The sequence below is a fragment of the Mirounga leonina genome, unplaced genomic scaffold, assembly GCF_011800145.1.
Source record: "Mirounga leonina isolate KUSES-001 unplaced genomic scaffold, KU_Mleo_1.0 Mir_175, whole genome shotgun sequence".
Classification (NCBI taxonomy): Eukaryota; Metazoa; Chordata; class Mammalia; order Carnivora; family Phocidae; genus Mirounga; species Mirounga leonina.
In genome coordinates, this window is record NW_023270453.1 from 24,676,843 (window position 1) to 24,698,439 (window position 21,597).

The following is a 21,597-nucleotide window of genomic DNA, read 5'->3' on the forward strand; positions in this document are numbered from 1 at the left end:
GACAGAATGGGGCCTGGTACATAAGAAGGGGAATTCTGCCTCCCTCCATTGGACGAGCAACAAGAAGCTTATGACATGTTTTAAGTGAAGGGGGACAGGATAAGACATGTGCTGAGTGGAGATTGCTATGTGGAGATGGACAGGAGAGGGTGGAAATGAGAGGTGATGGGTTCAGGGCAGCGTCTGAGAGCGAGTGGAGTGACTCCTGAGGCCCCACTGTCACCTTGGCAAGAACTGGGGAACAGGTCTGTGGGTGGCATTGATAGCTCATCCGTGCTCTAAACCAACCTCCTCAAGACGCTCCACCCAGCCTCCCTGTACTCTCACCGCATCAGCCCCACCTGACCAGCCCACTGACTCAGGCGCTGGGGGGCACGGGGGCAGGAAGTCACGGAGGGCAGGGCTGGCTCCTCCAACAGGTCAGGCCAGTCTTCCTTGCCTCGGGCAGAGCCATCCACGACACAGGCCAGGAAATGGGGTCAGGGTACCCAGCCCCCAGGGTTGACCAACAGCTGGCACGGGCCTGACCCCGGGCTTGGAAAGAGAGCGAAGCCAGGTGTGGGTCTGGAATGCAGAACACAATTCCAGCCTGGCAGAGGACCAGAGGTGGTAGGGGTGGCAAAGGCACCTCTCCCGCTGCCACGGTATGTGGCGGGGCGGGCATCTGGGCCTGCCACTGGAAGGGACTCTGACCCAGGTCCAGGGGTCTGCTCCAGACCCAAAGTCATAGAAGGTCTAGAGCCCAGGTTGTGCCCCTACCTCCAGGCCCACGTCCCAGAAGATGCAGGATGATGGGATGGTGGTACCAGGTCACGTGAGGGAGGAGTTAGCGCCTGATAATCCCATCAGCTTTCCCAATATTCCTGCATTTAGCATAGGAAGTACTGCTGGTCAGGAAGAGCAGCTTTAGGAGTTCTCTGGTTCTCCTTGCCAGCCCATCTCTCCCCTTCAGACTCACCAACCTAGATATCCTGGCATTGCCACTGGTCCAAAGCAGTCCAGATCCTTTGGATCTGTCCCTGCCACCCAGGCTGGGCAGTTGGGACCCCCCCCCTCGGACCAAGCCTTGCCCCACACCCCCTAGCTGCCTTAGGATCAGGTTCTAAGGAGGGGGTAGTACCTTTATTCCCTATGAGAAGAGAATGGAAAAACTGGGGAGGGGGTCCCCTGGAAGCTACTCTTACACCTCTGGGGGGAGTAGGAGCATAGCATGTGTGAGTCCAGGCTCAGGATTGGGGTGCGGGAGAGACCCTTTAGGCGGGTGGGATATCCCTATCAGCAAGAACTGGACACAGAAGAGAGAAGCTTTGGGGCCTGTCAAGAAGTCCTGTTCCTTGGGGAAAGTCAAGCTAGAGGCCCTTGGAGCACCCCCCCGGGGAGGGCATGTGTGGACTCTCCTGAGAGCTTTAGGGGACACAGGGCCATCTGACCAAAGCCACACAGTACTGACTGCAGACTCAAATGTCTCAGGAATGTGAGTGAGTGAAGCAGCCTGGTGGGAGACACTTGGGAGTGGTGGGGACTGGGGCAGCCAGTGAGCCTGGGCCTCTATCAGAGGGGGCAGCTATTACTCAGCCCTTGCCCGTTGTTCCTATTTAAGGCAAGCTGGGAAGTCCCGTTTTAATGTGAAACCACCGGATTTTTCAATGTTGGCAATGGCTTCAAAGTTTTAAAAAGTACCAGACAGGCCAAATGAAACACAGCCAAGAGCCAGCACCGGCCCAGGAGCAGAGGTTCACAAGCCATGCCCCACATCTACATATACCAAGAAAAGCATGTAGTGCAAGCTGGGCTGGAGGGGATGACAGGTATGCCAAGGCCCTCTGGAAGTTGGGAGCTGAGCTGGTCCCCAAAGGCTCTGAGGCATGACCCTGACCACAAACATGGAGCAGGAGGGCAGGGCATTTTCCTGGAATATTCCAAGGCAGGGGATTTTTCTGGACTAGTCTAGCCCCTGGCACCACCCTCCCCCCTACCAAGGGCCACCATCAGCTACACCCAGGCCCCACCCACTGATGGTGAGGCCCAACCTCCCACCCCATCTCACCCCTCCAGCACTGTGGGGCCTTGGGCAGACTCACTTCCCCTTCCTGTGTCTCAGTCCCTTCTAAAATGTGGAGAAGGTGGCCCAGGGATACTCACCTCCCTGAAAGCCCTCATGGTTAAAAGGACCCCAGAACTCAGATTCGGCATTAGAGATTGTACTTAGGAGGCTCTCAGAGGGCTCTGTGTGGCCTGCCCAAGAGTTTTTGAAACTGGGATTAGCTACCAACAATAACACATTGAGAGATTTCACCTAAAAGCCCCAGATTTCCAGTTTCTCTTGAAAAACCTGAAACTCTGGCAGACTGGGGCAGGTCGTTAAGGCAGAGCCCTTACACCAACCCCCACTTTCCCTACCCACCCACCGCCACCTCCCCGGGTCTCCACAAGCTGTGGGGTCTGCTCCTTGAGTTTAAATAGTGCCCTTATATCGCCTGCCTGATGTGTCATAGGTATCCGGGTTTGGGACTCTTGGTCTCAATATTCTCTTGCTTTTATGAAAAACAGGGACCCGCCCAGAGTCATATGGCAAACTAGCGGCAGAGCAGGCGGGAGCGCGGGACTCCTGCCTCCTCAGTCCGGAGGTGGATGAGTGAGTTTATCGGGCAGCCGGCGAAATGACCCCTTTAGCGAAGAGAGGAGGCGGGTCTCTGTCGGCCCCGCCCCTCCCCGTGGGGGAGCGGCCCCGCCCCCAGCCCTTAAAGCGCGACCCGCCTCCCGCGAGCTGACTCCGCAGCCCAAGCCCGGGGCGGGGAGACACGGACGCTGCTGCCTCGGGACCCCGGAACCCAGGACCCCACCGGGCCGGCCGGCCCGCCCCGCCCGGCTCCTGCCGCCGCCGCCGCCGCCCCCCGGTGAGTGTCTGCCGGGCCGGGGCGCTGCGGGCGGAGACCGGGGGCGCCATGGGGTGGGCTGTGCAACGCGCCGATCACGCGCGCGAACCCCCCCCCCCCCGTCGCGCGCACACGCACTCAGGACGGAAACGCGACCCCCAGCCCCGCACGATCACCCGGGCCGACCTGGTCCCAGGGCAGGCGGGTCCCATGCACCCCCTGCCCGCGCCCGACTCGCCCCCTCCTACGGCAGTCCCGGACAGCCCCACGGCCGCGCGCGCGTCCAAGGCTCACCGGCCAGTAGCCGGCAGGGCTGTGAGCAGACAAAATAAACACCCCCTCCCTCGCTTCCTCCTCCCACGGCTGGGCCCTCCGGCATGACCAGTTTTATGAATCAAACCCCTCTGAGGGGACAGCCAAGCCATAGACTTGGTTACTTTTAGCTCCTGGAGTGGGACAGTCTAGTTCTGGGCCTGGAGCCCTCCGTGCGCCTGTACAGATCTGTGTAGATTGGCCGCCTGGTGGTACTGAGGGCCCTTGTCACTTAGGACAGAGCCAGGGGGCCAACAGGTATGCAGCCTTGGGGAGGCGTGGGGGTGGCTAGGAGGTATCTGATGCCCCATGGGGGGCAGGGGACAGACCTTGGCAGGCTGCGGCCCTTCATTTTCCAGATATTAGGGTGCCCCATCTCTGCCTCTGCCAGGGACAAGGCTTTGCTTGGGCTATGAACCCAGTGGCCTGGAGCCAGCTTAGTCCTTTGTGTCCCTGGGCTGGCAGCTCTGGGGCCTGAGGGCTGCTGAGGTCCCCTGTGGTCACTGGCAGGCCAGGCGATTGGTGCCAACCATTCTGCATTGCCCCCATTCGTTAAAGATTACCACAGCAGGGTCACCGACTGCCTCTCCTGCTGGGGCCCAGGGGTGGAGTCTGCAAGGTGGGAAGGAGGAAAAGGCCCCTAGGGTCCCACTGTCCCCCTGCTTGCCTTCTGCACCAAGGGCAGGTGAGGTTCTGGAAGAGACACCAGGACCCAGAGCCCTCCTCTGCAGGGCAAGAGCTTATGGGGCTGGGACACTGTACTAAATTTCAAAGATTCCTTCCCGCTAGGCTGGACTTTGGGTGTTGGGGGCACAGAAGGGTAGCTGGGCGAGTGCCCTCCAAGTGGGGTCCACTTGAGCTGGTCCAGAGGGCAGTGAAGGCCAGTATGGGCCCAGCTGTTGGCAAGGCCCAACAGGGTAAGGGAGGCGTGTGGGGGGATGGGAGAGCAGTCCCCTGAGTTGGCTGTCTTCTCCCAGGGGAATCAGCCCCCGGAGCTTCTGTAAACAGAGTGTCAGAGGCAGGAAGAGGGCTCTGGTAATGAGCAGCCCAGCTGGATTCCCTCCAGACCATTATCTGGCCTAGGGAGGGAGGATGAGCACACACGTGCCAGACGGGGGGCCCCCGGGCACTGGCTGTCCCCACCTCCCCCAGCTGCAGACTGAAACAGCTACTCTGGGACCTGTGGGTCCAGAGGGCCAGATGTGGCTGGTGGGGGACTGGTGTCCCAGGGCACTTTCTCCAGACTCTGGAAAGGGGGTGGGGGGGCTGAACACGAGAAGCCCCTCAGACATTGACCAGACATGTGCTCTCCCTAGGAAGCCTCCTATGGCAGGCAGGGAAATGCCCTGGGCAGGAGATGGGTCCAGAGTTTCTGGCTCCCATTCCTGACACCCCTACTACTGCCCTGAGGGAGCTGGAGCAAGACCCATGGGGTTTTATAAGTGGACCCCACCCCTGAGCTGGGCAGCTCCTGGGAAAAGGAAAGTGGGGTCTCAGCTGGTTCCAGGAGGCAGCTCCCACCTCAGAAAGCCAGCCAGCCAGCCGGTCCCCCTTGGTGACCAGAGAGAAGACTGGGTGAGCTTGTCCCACAGAAGCATCCCTGACCATCTACAGGCCCTGAGCTCTTGGGAAGGGCAGCAATGCTACCTCATGGGGTTAGTGGCCCCTCCTGTAGCCCCCCTCAGCTCCCCTTAGAGTCCCTCCCTGAGCCAGGGAGCCCAAGGCTCGGCGCTGCCAAGAAAACCAGCTCCCCTCACTGCTGTGGAATTTGCAAGAGTTCTTGGAGAAGGGGGAGGGAGTGAGTGAGTGTGTGTGTGTGTGTGTGTCAGAGCGCGGCCCAGTGGGCGTGTGTCTGGCGTGGGCATGTGTCTGTGCGCGCGTGACTGGAACAGGGTTGTGTTTGGGGGCGGGCAGGGGTGCTGCAAGAGTCTGAGTGCACCGCAGGCGGACAGAGGCTCAGCCTTCTTCCTTTTATCGGTTTCCACATTCCAGAGGCAGCCGGATTGCTTTCCCTCAGCTGGCTGGGCCGCCTGGCTGGCCTGGCCCTCGGGCCTCCCCCACTTTTCCTCATTCCAGCCTCCCTGGGTATGAGGAGGCTGAAGCAGGCTCCCTTGAGCCACCTTGGTTTTGGGGGGTAGAGGCAGGCAAGGGGCCAGTTCTCCAGGTTGGGGACACTCCCCCCAACCAGTCTCCTCCAGGGGAATGCAATAAGGCTCTGACATTCCTCTGCGGCTGCCTGAGAGATTTAATTAAAGAGGGGGGAGAGAGCTGGCTTGCACTGAGAAGGGGCTGGGGCTGGGGCTGAGGCGGTACTGGGGCCCCTACTGGCCCTGGGCCTCGATGGGCAGCAGTAAGAACTGAGAGACCTGGGCGGGGGAGCTGGGTTGTGGCTCCCCTGATCAGTTCGCAGACCCCAGGCAGGGCCAATTCTGCCACAGCGGAACCCAGAACTCCAGGCATGGCAAGAGTGAGAAGGGCAAAGACCCCTTTGGGGTCATTTCCTTCTCAGTCCCTGCCCAGGACCCAGACAACCTAGGCCCAGCTGGCTTGGGCTGGTGGCCTCCCTTGGTGACTAAGGTCTTCCTCTGGCAAATCCAGGGTTAATGGCAGGGTTAGGGCCTTACTTGATAGATGCTTGGCCCTGGGTGGGGACAGGACAGCCAGGAGGCCCTGCGTCTGACTGAGCCCAGCCCCTGTGGCATCACACCCGCGCGTGCCGATGGTGGCATCTGGACTGGCCCATTTCTAGTTGGGCCACAGCCACCAAATAGCTCCCGGGGCAGCAGGTGTCCTCTCCCAACAGAGTGGCACCTCTCCTGACTGAGATGACATATCCCGCCGCCCTGAGGGCCCACTTGAGCAGAATGGCTTTAGTCACTGGTCTCCCAGGCCTGGGCTGACAGGTCTGGTGGCTGCCAAGTCACCCACGGTGTCACAGAAGACACCCATTTGGGGCTAGACAGCTCCTGCCTGGGAGGAGGGGGGCCCAGCTCCTGCTGTTTTGGCGCTGCCAGCCAGCCATACCTGCTGGTGATCTAGCCCCCTCCCTGGACAGGGAGACAAGGCTGGCATCCAGACTGTCCCCCTTTGCAGTCTTCTGCCCCAGGGCTGAGCCCTGTAAGGGAGACTCACTGAAGGAGCTTCTCCAAAATACAGCTCTGCTTGGGCCTTATCCCAGAAATTCTTATTTCATTGGCCAGGAGTGGAGAGGGCATCAGGAACTTCCCAAAGCTTCCCAGGAGATTCTGATGTACAGCTGGGGTTGAGAAACCCCTGGGGTTGTAGGTGGGAGACACAAACGCAGAAAGGGAACTGGATGAGGTCATAAAGCTGTGTCCCGGGCCTCATGTGTAGAATGCGGAGAGCAGGCTGGAGCAGTAAAGAGAGTAAGGCAGACGAGCCGAGACCAAAGTAGGGACTCCAGGCTTCATCACAGGGTCAGACTGCGGTCCCCACCCTCACCTTGTCCCCTTCCCCTGAGGACCTAGAACAGAGACCCCGACCTCTCTGCTCTGCTGTGCCCCAGGGATGGTGAGATGGGTGGACCCAGCCTCGGCTCTGAGCCTCCTCAGACACGTCAGCGAAAACGGAGCCAGCCATCCTGGCCGCCGGCATGGTCCCCGCCTGCCTGGGGGGGTTGGCAGACTCCTGGGCTGGGCCACTGCCAGGCCTGGCCGGCAGTGTTTAGCCGGGGTGGGGGTGGGGGGGCCAGCACTGGGAGCCAGAGGCCCAGAGCCTCAGGGTCAGACCTGCAGCACCTGACCCCTGTACCCACTCCGCAGTGTCTGGCACAGGAAGGGACTGTGCTGGCCTCATCTGTCTGTCTGTCTGTCTGACCCTATGCCCCCACCAGCCAGGCGTGTGGCCTTCCCCAGCAGCAGTGAGATGTGCAGCCTGAGCTCTGATGCGGTCCCCCAAATGCCTGGGTCCCACCCACTCACTAGTACCTGCCTGACCCAGGGCCTGTGTGTGAGTAGGTGCCTCCAGATGTCCCCCACACTCAGAGGTGTGTGGGGGCATCAGGGTCCCCGTCAGAGCTGAATAGGATGTCCTTACTCATAGAGCCCCTCCCTCTGCTCCCTTCCCCCACTCCCAGGTCATATGCTGAGGGGGGCTGGCCAAAGGACAGCTCACTCCCCCACCCCCTTCCAGAACTAAATACACCCCTCATCAGGCTGCTCTCTCCAGCTCCTCTCCCACACTGAAGGGTGGAGGATGGAGGGCAGCCTCCCCATGGAGGCCTCACTCTGGGCGTAGGGGGGCCTCCTGTCTGTGCTGAAAGTGGCATGAAGCCCCTCCCACACCATGGCATCCTCACCCCATATGTGCGGAAGGCAGGGCTCAGGTTTTATGGGTAACACCTTCAGTAGCTAATGTTTACTGACCACTTAGCATGTGCTCCAAGTACAAACTAAACAGCCCTGACGATCAGGCACTATAACTAGGAACGCCCCCTCTCCCCTGCCCTTCATAGACGGGAACCAAGGTGAAGGACCATGGCTAGACTGTCATGCAACCACACAGGCAGTGGGACCTTAAAAAGCCCCATCCCAGCAACTGTCCCCTGGAAGGCAGCACAGCCAGCAGCAAGAGCCTAAGCCTCAGTTTCCTGCCTCTTCCCACCACACCATGGTGGGCCAGGCCAAGGTGAGGAGGCTGCAGAGTCCAGGGGGAAGAGCGCCGACCTGGACCCTTTGCCCTCCTACTTCCACTACCCCCCAAGCCCCAGGGCTGCCTCCAGGAGGTTCTCCACACCCTTTGCAGAGGGAAAGGTCCCACCTCCCTGCCTCGGGTCAGCAGATCAGATATCAAAGCCCAGGCCCCTGGTCCTTCAGGGCTGCTGGAATTGCAATGGCCAGGACAGCCATGATCTCCCCCTGAGACACCCCACTCCCAGTGCGCACGCGCACACACACCTCCCAGAACGAGCCCAGACAAGCGGAATCACTCCCAGAACTTGTTAAAACAACTCCCCCACTTAAAAACAAACAGAACGCCACAACACTACAACCCCGGGTGCTCAGAACAACTCCAGAGAGTGAGGCAGGGCTGGTGAGAAACTGAGGCCCAGAATTGGAAAGGGACTTGGGAAGCTATTTAGGGGCTGAACTTGGGCCTGAACTCAGGCCTCTGTCTCCTGTTGCCCTGCTGCCCACCCCCTCCACAGCCGGCCTTCACCTTCTGGGTCCCTTCTGGGGGCTATGTGATCTGCTCTTGGTGCCAGGAGAGCCCATGGCAGAGCCCCAGTGCCGACCCCCTGCTCGGGCCCAGGTGCTCACCCCAGCATCCTAGCAGGTGGGCAGCAGGTTAGCTGCTGCCTGCTGGGGTCTCCCCAGCCCAGGATGCCAGTTGCCCTTGTTCTGACCCAGCCCCTGCTCCCCACCTACTCAGCCAGATTGCCATCCTGTGGCTGGACAGACCTACGGCTCCCTCATGATGACTTTATGGATTAAAGGGCCAACAGACTCTGGGCAAAGCCCAGAGCCCACCCTGATGCCCCTCCTTGGCGCAGAGTGGGGAACACCCCCCAGCACGCAACCTAGGCCCCCAGGGGCCACGCCCGGGCTGTTCAGTTCTAAATGCTCCCAGTCCTAGGCTGTGTCAACTCTGAAATGCTTGGGGAGACACTGAAGAAAGCAAGGCCTCAGAACTGGGATGCCCCTGGCCCAGGCTGCCTGACTGGAGCATGAGCTCTTAACCATGACCTTATACATAGCCCAGGGGGAGCTGAAGCCGTAGGGGTGGCCACGTGTAGGGTCCCCTCCCACCCTGGAGCCTGGCTGCTCCCTTCCTGACCCTGCCTGCCCCGCTGGGAGAGCTGATTCAGGGGGAGGCGGCTCACCCCACACATGGACGTGGGGGGCGGGGGGTGCTCACAGCCCACATCTGGAGGCCAGGCCACACCCGCTGCCTTCTGAGTCAGTGAGGGTGGAGCGGGTCCACTTCGGGGAGGAGGCTGGGTGTGGTGCACGCAGCCCCCTTGGGATGGTGCCGGCAGGGCCAGAGGGGCACAAGGCCTTCCAGGTCCTGGTCCTAGCATCTTCTGAGGTTTGGTACAAGGCCCTACCCCACCGTTTACTCAGCAAAGGTGAGCTAAGCATGCTCTGGGACACAAGGAAGCGGACAGGAGAGAGAGCAGGGGAAGGGGCACCAGCTGGGGGTCAGGGAAGGCCTCCCTGGTTGGCCTCTGGAAGGTGGTCATCAGTGCAAACAAGCAAGGGGCAGAGGCTGACAGTCCCACTTCCGGGGCAGAGGGGACCCTGCAGGCGGGTAGGACCTGTGCAGGCCCAACCTGGTAACAGGCCTTTACCCAGAACTGGTCTCCAGTGACTTGTCTTGTCTATCCTGGGACCACCTGCCCCTCCTCTTCCTCACATTGCGGGAGCCTGTGTTCCTGGAGGAGGAGCCCAATGGATGGCAGCGGGGCAGAACACGGGCTCGGCTGAGGGGGCCATATTACCTGCCATAGCCTGATGGTTGGCAGGCGTGGGGGAAGGGGAGGCTGAGCCCCAGGACAAAAGGCCCTTGTGTGAGCAGAAGGCGCCTGGAGGGGAGGGGTGCCGGCCTCTTGGGGACTCTCGGGGCCCAGAGAGTGAGGACTGCTGCTAGGGTGGCCCCTGGGCTCCCCCAGGAGCCTGAAAGGGGGCCTCATACTGTGGCCCCATTCAGTCTAGAGCAGTTCCAGCTACAAGCTGGAGCCCAGAGCAGCTGAGGGAGCCACCCCCTCATCAGCAGGGCAGGACCATCCCAAGCTGCAGGCCCAGCTGCACCTGGACATGGTTAAGGACCTAGGCTCCGGCTCAGATTTCCTGGCAGTGGGACGGCAGCAAGTCACTACACCTCCTGGAGCCCCCCGCTTCTGTCATCTGGGAGCAATGAGGATAGTTTCCACCTGCCATGGCTGCTAGGGGCACCACATGAGGGGACTGTAAATGCTTGGTGAGCTAGCATGGGGTGAAGAGCTGCTGCCCCTTATCCTCAGTGCTCAGGCCAGAGTGGACCCCAAGAAATGGCAAATGAACCAGTCTGCAGAATGTTTCTAGGGCCAGCACTGCTTTTGGGACCACCCCGCAGCCAGTGTCCCCCCGTGCCCCCTGGATGAGCCCAGGGAGGCCAGGACCCCCCACCTCTGGATCTGTCATCACACCTCAGAGATGGGGGATCTGAAGCCCAGGGTTCCCTGCCTCCCTGTCTGACCCCCCACACAGGGGAACACCTGCCAACAGCTCAAGCCCCCCTCTGCCCCCTCCCCTAGGAACATTCCCCCTGGCCACATCCTGGAGGGCCCTCAGCTCCCATACTGGGCAGGTCTGACTTCACAAGTGGAAAAACACCGATCCCATAGTTTCCATGTGAAGTCTTCCCGCTGCGGTCTCCTCCTCACTTGGAGGACACAGAGCGTGGCGGCAGGGGCCAGCGGCACGGGGCAGCCAGCTTCTCTGCTTACGCGCTGGCTGCCCGCCCCTTCTCTCCCAGACGCTGTGGGGAGGGGCTGCTGCTCTTGGACCCACGGGCTCCCCCCCTTGTCTGTCCACCTCAGCAGAGATTTGTGGGGGGGAGGGGACTTGAAGGGAGAGCATGGAGCCTGATGCTTTTTGACCATGTGTTCTCTCTGAGCCGCAGAGGTGAGAGGGCTGGGGTTAAGGAGAGGCGAGTTTTTGTGGCCACTGTCTGGGGGCCAGCCTCTCTGCACGCATCAGCCCACCGAGCCCTGGTGACAGCGCAGGAAGTAGCAAGTGATGGCGTAACGAAGTCACGGGAGGGCTCAAAGTCACTCAGTGAGGGAGCTGATGGGGCTGGGACAGGAATGGGGCCGGGGCACTGGGGACCTGACCATAACTGCTGTGCACTGTTGGATTTGGGGGCAGGGAATGCCCTTCCTGGTCCCTCCCTGGCGTGGCTGTCACCCAGGCCCCTGGCTCACGGTCTCCTGTCTCTCTCTCTCTCCCCTGCTCCCAGGAACCAGAAGATGTGCTCCAGAGTCCCCCCCCGCCTGCTGCTGCCGCTGCTGCTGCCGCTGCTGGCCCCGGAGCCCGGGGTGCGGGGCTGCCCATCCGGCTGCCAGTGCCACCAGCCACAGACGGTCTTCTGCACCGCCCGCCAGGGAGCCACCGTGCCCCGCGACGTGCCACCCGACACAGCAGGCCTCTACATCTTCGAGAACGGCATCACCACACTCGACGCAGCCAGCTTTGCCAGCCTGCCGGGGCTGCAGCTCCTGGACCTGTCGCAGAACCAGATCGCCAGCCTGCCCGCTGGGGTCTTCCTGCCACTCGCCAACCTCAGCAACCTGGACCTGACGGCCAACAGGCTTCGCGAGATCACCAACGAGACCTTCCGCGGCCTGCGGCGCCTGGAGCGCCTCTACCTGGGCAAGAACCGCATCCGCTACATCCAGCCCGGAGCCTTTGACACGCTCGATGGCCTCCTAGAGCTCAAGCTGCAGGACAATGAACTGCGGGCACTGCCCCCGCTGCGCCTGCCGCGCCTACTGCTGCTTGACCTCAGCCACAACAGCCTCCCGGCCCTGGAGCCTGGCACCCTGGACACTGCCAACGTGGAGGCACTGCGGCTGGCTGGCCTGGGGCTGCGGCGCCTGGACGAGGGGCTCTTCAGCCGCCTGCGCAACCTCCACGACCTGGATGTGTCTGACAACCAGCTGGAGCGCGTGCCGCCTGCCATCCAGGGCCTGCGGGGCCTGACGCGCCTGCGGCTGGCGGGCAACACCCGCATGGCCCAGCTGCAGCCCGAGGGCCTGGCCGGCCTAGTGGCCCTGCAGGAGCTGGACCTGAGCAACCTGAGCCTGCAGGCACTCCCGCACGAGTTGTCGGGCCTCTTCCCCCGCCTGCGGCTCCTGGCGGCTGCCCGCAACCCCTTCAACTGCGTCTGCCCCCTAAGCTGGTTTGGGCCTTGGGTACGGGAGAGCCATGTGGCGCTGGCCAGCCCGGAAGAGACACGCTGCCACTTCCCGCCCAAGAATGCTGGCCGACTGCTCCTAGACCTCGAATATGCTGACTTTGGCTGCCCTGCCACCACCACCACGGCCACGGTGCCCACCACGAAGCCTGTGGTGTGGGGGCCCACGTTCTCCCCTTCCAGTCCGGCTCCCACCTGGCTCAACCCCACAGAGCCGGCCACCGAGGCCCCCAGCCTGCCCCCTGCGGCCCTGCCCACGGTGGGGCCTCCCCCCCGGCCCCAGGACTGCCCAGCGTCCGTTTGCCTCAATGGGGGCACCTGCCACCTGGGGGTGCAGGGCCACCTGGAGTGCCTGTGCCCTGAGCTCTTCACGGGCCTGTACTGCGAGAGCCGGGTGAGGCAGGGGCCCCCACCCAGCCCCGCCCCGGCCACGCTGCAGCCGCCCCAGCCCCTGCCCCTGGGCATCGAGCCGGCCAGCCCCACCTCCCTGCGCGTGGGGCTACAGCGCTACCTGCAGGGCAGTGCCGTGCAGCTCAGAAGCCTCCGCCTCACTTACCGCAACCTGTCAGGCCCCGACAAGCGGCCCGTGACGCTGCGCCTGCCCGCTTCACTTGCCGAGTACACAGTCACCCAGCTGCGACCCAACGCCACCTACTCCATCTGCGTCAGGCCTCTGGGGGTCGGGCGGCTGCCTGAGGGCGAAGAGGCCTGTGGGGAGGCCCGCACGCCACCAGCCAGCCGCTCCAACCATGCCCCCGTCACCCAGGCCCGAGAGGGCAACCTGCCACTCCTCATTGCGCCGGCCCTGGCGGCCGTGCTCCTGGCGGCCCTGGCTGCTGTGGGGGCGGCCTACTGCGTGCGGCGGGGGCGGGTGGCGGCGGCTGTAGCGCACGGCAAAGGACAGGTGGGGCCCGGGCCTGGGCCCCTGGAGCTGGAGGGGGTGAAGGCCCCCTTGGAGCCAGGCCCCAAGGCGACTGAGGGCGGTGGGGAGGCCCTACCCAGCGGGCCGGAGTGTGAGGTGCCACTCATGGGCTACTCGGGGCCCAGCCCCCAGGGGCCCCTCCCCACCAAGCCCTACATCTAAGCCCGGGAGCGACAAGGCTGCTAGGCCGGGCTCTCAGCCCTGCTGGGATCCGCCAGCGCCCTCCTGCGCCAGACCAAGGAAGTTCTCAGATTCCTACCGGGAGGACACATCAAGGTCGCGGCTGTGTAACCACAGCAAGACCCCGTCCCTCCGTCTCCTCATCCATGAGATCCTGGGACCCAGGTGACCACCTCTAAGGTGCCCCAAGCCTGAGTGCCTATGCGGGTGGCATCTGCCCTGTCCTCTGCAACGTACAATCCCTGGGGAAGGGTGGGGCGGGCCCTGCCGTGTGCTGGTAACACAGGCCCAGGGCTGCCAGGCCCCCCTCCCAAGGAGACTCCGGGGGCCAGTGAAGGAAGCCCCCAGAAAGACAGCAGAGGAAGAGTGGGGCTGGGGATGGGGCATGTGGGTCAGCCTCGGCCCCAAGGAGCAAAGGAACAAAAGAAACTGGAAAGACAGACGCTTTAGGAACACGTTTTGCTTTGGTTTTTTAAAAATATATTTATAAGAGATTCTTTCCCAGTTATTCTGGGAAAATGTTTTCCAAACTCAGAGACAAGACTTTGGTTTTTGTAAGACAAACAATGATATGAAGGCCTTTTGTAAGAAAAATAAAAGATAAAATGAGTGTGTTTCTCTGGCGTGGCCCAGGGTACCTGGGCTGGGTGAAGGAGGGTGGGGGTGCAGGGTGGGTGTAAATGGATAGCTCTCTTTGTTGGGAAGCTGGGGGCCAGGAACCCTCTCCCCAATGGGCACCAGGCCCTGGTCAGCAACCCCCTGGGCTGGGGAGGGCTGCTGCTGAGGACCATGCCAGGAAGGGTGGCCCTTCCAGGTACCCCACCCTAGGCTATGTCTGCCCAGCCTCAACTGGGGTGCCTGGTGCAGCCTCTCAGTTGAGACTGGGGTGCAGGTGGGAGCAGGGATGGGGGCTGGGCAGCTTCTAACCTCGAACAAGAGGGACATGAAGGCAGCCTCACCCCACCCAAGCCCAGTGGTCTGCCAGCTGGAACTGTAGTGCTCCTGTGAGGCTGAGCAAGGCTCATGGCAGATAAAGGCCAAGAGTGTCCCCAGGGATCCCTCCTTGGAAAGGGCCTGACAGGCACTTCACTGCTTCCCTTCCTCTGTGAAAGGGGCCCCTAGAGCTGCGTCCTGCAGGCCCCCACAGATGGTGCTGGGCCAGAGCACACAGCCCTCCCTAAAGTCCTGATACCCTTCTGCGTAGGCTCAGGCTGGGGCACCTTGCTCCCGGCCTTGTGGTCCAACAGCAAAGAGGGGTCTTGGTGGAGGGGAAGCACAGATCCTGAATGACAGGAACCGTCTGGTGAGTGGGGAGGAAGGGCCAAGCCAGGGCTGTTAGGGGCAGGTGGCCCAGGAACACGACCAAAGGTCTGAGCCTGGCTTGCAAAGGCCTGATGGCCTTGTGATGCCCCTTTACTCTGCACTGGGGATGTGCCCAGGCTTTCCAGAAACCCCGGAAGTGGGAGTGTTTTCCAGGAAGGCCACGGGCCGTGTGGGGGCAGGGCCAGGGATGCAGACTGCAGCTCTGGCCTGGACTGGGTGCTGGGAGCTTGGGAACAAGGATGGTAGCACAGCACCTTCTCCCATGACCCTGAGACAGGAGGCAAAGTGGGCCCAGGGGCCACAGAGAGGCTGCGAACCCTGAGCAAGCCTCCCCGAGGCCCCATGCCTGCATCCCCTCTGCGGGTCACGGCCACTGGGCCCTACCAGCCTCACCCTGGATGGAAGGAGGCAGCTCAGCCAGGCCTGGGGAGCAGGCCCTGGGGCTCAGGGCGTTGATGTCAGCGCCAAGTCAGGCCCAGCCACGCGAGGCTCTGGATTCAATTAGCGGCTGCTGTGGGTTCTGGCATGGGAAGGGAGGAGGTGGGCGGTGGGTCATGGCAGGCAGAGGATGGTGGCAGTGAGCCTGGGTGGGGCCCCTTCTTCCTGAAGCAGTGGCGGCCCAGGTGGATTTCCTGTGAGCCTGGGTCCCATTAGGGGAGCGGCTATGGTGAGGCCTGCCCTCCCCCTCGGCAGCCCTGTCAAAGGGGCCATTGTGGGCCTGTGGGCTGCTGCTGAACACAGCGTGGCTGTTGAATAAATGTTTTCACTGCAAAGCCAAACCTGGCCTAGTGGGATGGCAGGGGGTGGGGTGGGGAGGCGGGACCCAAAGACAGAGGCTAAACACTCACTCCAGCGCCTCCCAGAAAAGGTATTTGGGGTGTCCCATCAGATCAGGGCTGGGGGGTGTAGGGAGGCCCAGGGGCAGAGTGGAGACCAAGCCAAGAGGCAACCCTTACACAGGGCAATCCCAGTGGCTCCAGGGCAGGGTCCAGGGATGGACGTGGGGAGATGCCAGTGTGACTACCGGGTCCTTGCTGCTGCAGGCCCTGTGCCACATGGGCTACACATGCTCCCGTTAATGCCCAGCAAATGCCCTGCAGGAGAGAAGCACCACCGGCTGGGGAGGGGAGTCAGCAGCTTGCTCACAGCAGGCAGGGATAGGATCCCAACACAGCCTCCCTGGCCCAGCATGGGGCTGCCAGCCATGCGGGCCTCCAGGAGACGGGTGGGGCCACCGCGAAGGACAGAAGCTCCCTGGTGTGAAGCAGCAGAAACTGAACCCCAGCCTCCACCCTGCCTGGAATGGCTGCTGTGGTGACCTCAACAATCAACTTCTCTGGCCTCAGATGCCTCTTGAGGAACACGAGGAGATAAGTCCCCATCTGCCTGTGGCCGATGGGTACAGCTGACCGTTCACCCACCCAGAAGCATCGCCCCAAGACAGTGTTTCTGAACCTCCCAGTCTAGAACATGAGCTGCTCCTTCAGTGTCAAGCCTGCCCTGCCACTTACCCTCCCACCTCCACCCTGCACGGACCACAGCGCCTGGGACACCCGCTGGGCCTGCTGCCTGAGCCCGGCTTCACGGACAGGTCCCTGATGCCCTGCTCTTCCAACCATGGCATATCTCCTCTGAGTGAGCGGCACTCCATGGACAATGGGGATGAGCAGGGAGGAGGACACAGGTGGGAGCTGTGACAGAAGCCTCTGGGAGGGTGGGGTCCTGGGCACTCCCTAGGAGATGACAGGGAGAGGTGTTTGCCTGATCCCTGGCCCCCTCTAGCTTTGAAAAGAAACACTCACTGTTCTGCTCAAATTAAGATGGAAAATCTGTAAAACAGAGAAGAAATTGAGGGTACAGTGGAAATCCATGGCTGTCCCCGCATCTGACACCCTGCATACTTCCCATCTTCAGTCCAGATCACTCAGCAGGGCTGACACCCCAGGGAGGCTGAGGGGACAGGCGATCCGCCACCACTACACCTTGGTCCACCCGCTTTACCGAGGGCCAGAGAGTCCCCACTCCCCTGCCAAGGGTGTGGCCTGGCAGGGCAGGGACCAGGACTGGGGGATGGTGGGGGTGGGACACTGGTCTGGCCACCCATCTGGGAGTGATTTGAGAAATTCCAGGCCTTGCTGGCCCTGCGAAGCTATTCTTAACTGCTCTAATTACAGGGTCAGCCTTGGCCAGTGGCACCGTGGGGTCTGGGCATCGTTAACTCCTCCAGAGGCCACGCTGGGGATGGGCGGGGGCTGCTCTGCGGGGGAGGGGGACCCATCAGGGGCCAGGGGTGGAGTCTGGAAGGCAGGAAGTGGTGGGTGGAGGAGCACTTGATGGCTAGCTCTGGGTCCCCTTTCCAGGCTGGGCCAGCTCTCTCCTTCTGCTGGGGAGCCCTGTAGGGAAGAGGTTGTCTGGCCTGGGAAGGTGTGGAGGAAAAGATACGAATGCAGCATCAGGCCCAGGAGCTCTTATTCTTCCAATGCAGGGGGTCCCAGTGACTGCTCCCTCCTAATCCCCGGGACCCAGAGTAAGCAGAGGACTTGCACTGTGTGGTTCTAAGGCACTGGATCTCACTCAGCTTTGCCTTCCTCATCTCCAAATTGGGCCTCACCAGCTCCCCAACCTCTCCCTGGGTTGCAAGAAGGGGTGGGAGCGGAGGGTCACTGCCACTGTTATCCCTTCTCTGGGAGATGCCCTGGCAAGAGGTCTTAGGGCAGTCAGGCTTTCCCGCCCCCAAACACGGTCCATGCTACTCCTGGAGCTTGGACAGATCACTGCGCCTTCGGTGACTCAGTTTTCCAGCCGTGAAACGGAAGAGGAAGGGGATGGACGGACAGCCAAGAACCAAGACCCTCTCCTGGCTCTGACCTTCACAGATCCCTGCCTGGGGAGCACGTGGGGATCCCAGCAAGCCCCTCCAAGACTCCCAGCTGAGCAGGGCTGAGGCTTCTGAAAGGGAACCAGGCCCCCACCTCCTCCTACCCCAGCCAGGCTGGTCCCCCACTCTCCTGCACCTGTTTCCTCAGCTGTTACATGGGGAGTCACCGCTGAGAGCCTCCTGCGCCTAAAGCCACAGCGAGCCCAAGCCCCCTGCATAGAGCTGGCTTGGCCAGTCCCCACGGCACCACCACAAACCCTCCTGCATGCACTTCCAGGAGGATGGAAAGATGAGGTGCACTTGTAGTCCCAAGCTGCCTGGGTGCACCCACCCCTACCCCACCCAAAACCACCAGAGATAGGCATGTGGCCAGGGCTGAGGAGGGTTCAGAAAGCCTGTGAGTCCAAGGCCTGCCTCCCTCTGTCACTTGTGCCTCCAAACCTGCCAGCCCGTCTGTCTCCACATCATCCCACCTCACATCACCCCATGTCCGCCCTGCCATCTAGCGAAGCTTCAGTCTTCTTGACCCTCAGTACCACCAAAATGGCCACAGCCAAACCAAGTACATTCCCACGTTTCCCATCCATGTGTCTGCTGGGTCACAGTCAGGGCCCCAAATGCCAACACACGCCAGTGTGAGCCCGTGGGCTAAAAGCCTGCATGACCAAGGGCCCCCTCTGTTGCTAGGGACCATGTGGGATGGGGTCAGTAGGCTCATCCGCTCATGCAGAGCTGCCTCGCCACCCCCTGCTGGTGAAGCTCCAGGGGTCTCTTGCAGGGCCAGGACCGGGTTTCTTCTGCAAGACCTTGCAGACCAGCTCGAGCACCCTGACCACTTCGGTGATCAGCCCCTCACTGACAAAATCTGAGCCAGGTGAGGCTGCTCCACACGGACTGGGCCCCTCCACTCCACAGGTGGCCTTGCCACGGCATGGCAGAGGCCCTCACCCTGAGCGTCCACTACAGACCTGGATTCGAGACACCATCCAGGCCCTTGACCCTCCCCCCAGCCCATCCCAGCATGCCAGCCGCTCCTACCCGGGTGAGGTGTCCAGGCTGAGGGAGGTGAGGGCGCTGGAGAAGTGCCGGGTGTCCCACAGCTTCACTTCCCGCTCACGCATCTGCATGGAAGAGGCAAAGAGGAGCTCAGAGGGGCCCATCCCTCAGCCCCCTGGGCTCCCTGGGAATCTGGCGCCTGAGGACACAGCCTGGCACAAGGGTACTTGCCCCAGAGCAGAGCATGGAGGGTGTGGGGGGGTGAGTCATGCCAGGGAGGGAGAGTCTGGGTTTTCATGTCCTGCCCCTTTAAGAACCCCTAGGTGACAAGGGACAAGGGGCGGTTCTGTCCACGGACTCTCGGGGGGGGGGGGGGGGGCTGCCATGATTCCCAGGGTCAGGCTTAGCTATTGCAAATGGAATCTGCCAGTTTTCAGCAGCTGGAGGTCCCCTGGGGCTCTGAGACCCGGCTGCACACAGGGCCGTATATGGACAGGCCTAGAGCTGGCTGGCCATCCCCCAGCTCCCAGTGGGACTCATCTTTACCCTCTTGGTGTGGGTGCCCTGCCCATCTGGGAGTAGCCCTACCTGGTTGAATCCAGTGGACACAAGGTGCTCCTGGGTGCCCGTCCACACCAGCCGACCATCCTTGCTGTTCTTGTGGGCCTCTGTGCTCTGGAGACAAAAGATGGCGCTGAGCTAGGCCCCTAGGTGGCTCAATTGGTTAAGCGACTGCCTTCGGCTCAGGTCATGATCCTGGAGTCCCAGGATCGAGTCCCGCATTGGGCTCCCTGCTCAGCGGGGAGTCTGCTTCTCCCTCTGACCCTCCCCCTTTCTCGTGCTCTCTCTCTCTCTCAAATAAATAAATCTTAAAAAAAAAAAAAAAGATGGCACTGAGCTGGGGCCTCCTGGGTGGGTCACCTGCCTGGAAGGCCCACAGAGGGCAGGAGGGGCTGGGATGGTAACCCCCAGAGGCTAGCTGGGGACGGGGGAGGCCTCATATCACTATAGGATGGACCCCAGCCTCACCTTGGCTGAGGACAGCTCTGCACCCAGAGGGCTGACCTGGCCACCAAGCTTGAGCTCAGTCTCCCTCCACCAAAGGGGACTGTCAGGGCTGCCCTGCCACAGGGACAGGGCTCAGGGCAGCAGCACATCCTTGTCCTTGCAGGTATCCTAGAGGAGACGCTCAGCAGCCAGTCGTCATCCCCCGGCTCTGCTCTCGGAGACCCTCATTTTTCTCACTTGTGAGTGGGGCTCACATTTGCAGGGCTGTCCAAGGACCAACTGACACCACATGCGAGAGGGACCGGCCTACTGCAGATCAAGGGAGTATGAGCATCACGGTCGCCTCCTGATTGCCAGGGCCTGGGGAGAGGGCCTGGTGCCAAGCTCTAGGGAATGGTCCCCGGAGAGGGCAGATAAGTGCCAAGTGTCCAAGCTCCTCGCTTTCCCGCAGTGCTGGAGCTGTCAGAAGGAAGGCTTCCTGGGCCCAGGGAGGAGAAGGTTCATACCACAGGCGGCCTTGTCCCCAGGGCCCAGGCGGTGGGGGGGAGCAGAGGGGGCCAGAGGAAATGCAAACAGCTCCCTCCCAGTCACCTCGGCCCCTGGAGCCTGAGACCAAAGACCCTGTTACCAAAAATAGCTCACCCCAAACTGTGGCCAGCTTCCTCCAAGCTTCCCACGATCTCCTTGGGAATGAATGAGGGAGGGAGGTAGCCTGGGAGGAGCTGGCCCAGTGTCCCCTCCCCAGCCTGCGGAGGCGGACCCCAGCGTGGGAGACCCTGGAACAGCCCATGTTGTTCAAGGGGCTTTTCTCATTGCTCCCTTCCCCACTCGGCAGCCGGCACAGGAAATCAGGGCTGGAGGCTGAGAACCAGCGCCCCACACTCCTCTCCACATATAAGGGGCTGTGGGACCAGGGCAAGGTCAGCCATGCCCTGACACCCTAGAGTCAGTGGTAAGTGTCACACGGGCCCTCCCTTTCACTGGTGTGTAAATATCCCATGTATGCAGCAAACCAGACGGCTGGCAAAGCATCGTGCATCACTCATTCATTCAACAGACACATGAGGCCTCCCCAGGCCAAGCACCATGCTAGGAGCTATGGGGGAGCCGGATGGTTCTTAGATGGATTGTCCCATCATTGCGTGAAGCGGGGCTGCTCATTCATTTGCTCTTTCATAATATGAATGTTTGAGCAGCATACTCCGCTAGGCACTGGGGACATGTGAAAGTAGAAAGGGTCCCCCACCTCACTGAATATACAAGTTGGGAGACGGAGCTGAACCAAACAGAAATCACTGTGTCCCTATACATTATTATAAGTGCCAGGAAGGAACAAAGTGGAGGTTAAGGGTACCAGCTGTCCAGTCTGGGTGAAAACCTGCCCCGTGACTAACTGCCTCATCCCAGCACGAATAGCTCTATACCTCTGTGCCTATTCCCTCATCTGTAGAAAGAGCACTGTAATGGGACAGACTTTGGAGGGTTGTTGTGGGAAGCGTTAACACTGGTGAATGTTCAGGGCGGCTTGTCTGGCACATATCCAATATGCATTTTCTTAAAAAGCATGATAACAGAGTACAATAAAAGTATAATAGAGAGAAATAGATCTAAGGTAACATTTGAGTGAAGGCGGGAAGGAACAGCAGGCATGAGCCAGGCAGGGGGCCAGCACCTGTGAAGAGTGGGGACCTGGGAGAGCAAAGGGGCCAGCGCAGCTGCAGGGGGCAGGGAGCAAGGGGGAGGAGGCGCCCCCAAGCCCCCAGGGCATGTGAACTGTGATGGAGCATTTTTCATACGGAGGCACAGGTCGGGGACGGAATCTACCTTGGCCCGTCTTCCACCTTTCTATTTCACACATGGAGAAACCAGAGGCTCAGGGAGAAGAAGCCACCTGCCTTAAGTCACCCAGCAAGACAGCTGTCAGCTGTCCGAGCCTCCTGCCCCCTGTGGGCTGGGTGATTGCTTTATGTCTGTGTGAGAGGAACCTGAGGTGAGAACAGATGAGGAGACAGAGCAGCAGCTAGAAGGCAACAGAGCTGGGATCAGGAGGGGCCCCGGGTCCCAGCTGCCCCCCCAGCACACATCCCTGGATGAGCTCGCACTAGGGGACCCAGGCTGCCCACAGGGTGGTGATGGGCAGGGCACTGGTCTCTGAGTACACTGAAGGCACCAAGGAAGCTGAGATG

At 61.4% G+C, this 21,597-nt stretch overlaps 2 protein-coding genes across 5 annotated transcripts in view; one reads left to right on the forward strand and one right to left on the reverse strand.

Moving 5' to 3' along the window:
- Window positions 1-21,597, reverse strand: part of CORO7 (coronin 7) — a 58,025-nt gene that overhangs the window by 9,554 nt on the left and 26,874 nt on the right. For all 3 annotated transcript variants that reach the window (XM_035022147.1, XM_035022145.1, XM_035022146.1), the window contains exons 8-9: window positions 18,992-19,078; window positions 18,446-18,528 (exon numbers count right to left, since the gene is read on the reverse strand). In XM_035022147.1, the coding sequence (XP_034878038.1) occupies window positions 18,446-18,528; window positions 18,992-19,078 (170 nt within the window). The remainder of the gene's footprint in view (window positions 1-18,445; window positions 18,529-18,991; window positions 19,079-21,597) is intronic.
- Window positions 2,753-15,278, forward strand: VASN (vasorin). Of its 2 annotated transcripts, none has more exons than XM_035022148.1 (2): window positions 2,753-2,897; window positions 11,148-15,278. In XM_035022148.1, exon 2 carries the CDS (start codon window positions 11,158-11,160, stop codon window positions 13,186-13,188), a length of 2,031 nt encoding a protein of 676 aa, XP_034878039.1. In that variant the 5' UTR covers window positions 2,753-2,897; window positions 11,148-11,157; the 3' UTR covers window positions 13,189-15,278. The 2 variants fall into 2 exon arrangements, with proteins under 2 accessions (XP_034878039.1, XP_034878040.1); XM_035022149.1 differs by lacking the exon at window positions 2,753-2,897 and adding an exon at window positions 8,843-9,276.

Bases quoted from the DNA above. Each gene is read 5' to 3' on its own strand.
- VASN (XM_035022148.1), top strand. From the start codon at position 11,158: ATGTGCTCCAGAGTCCCCCCCCGCCTGCTGCTGCCGCTGCTGCTGCCG.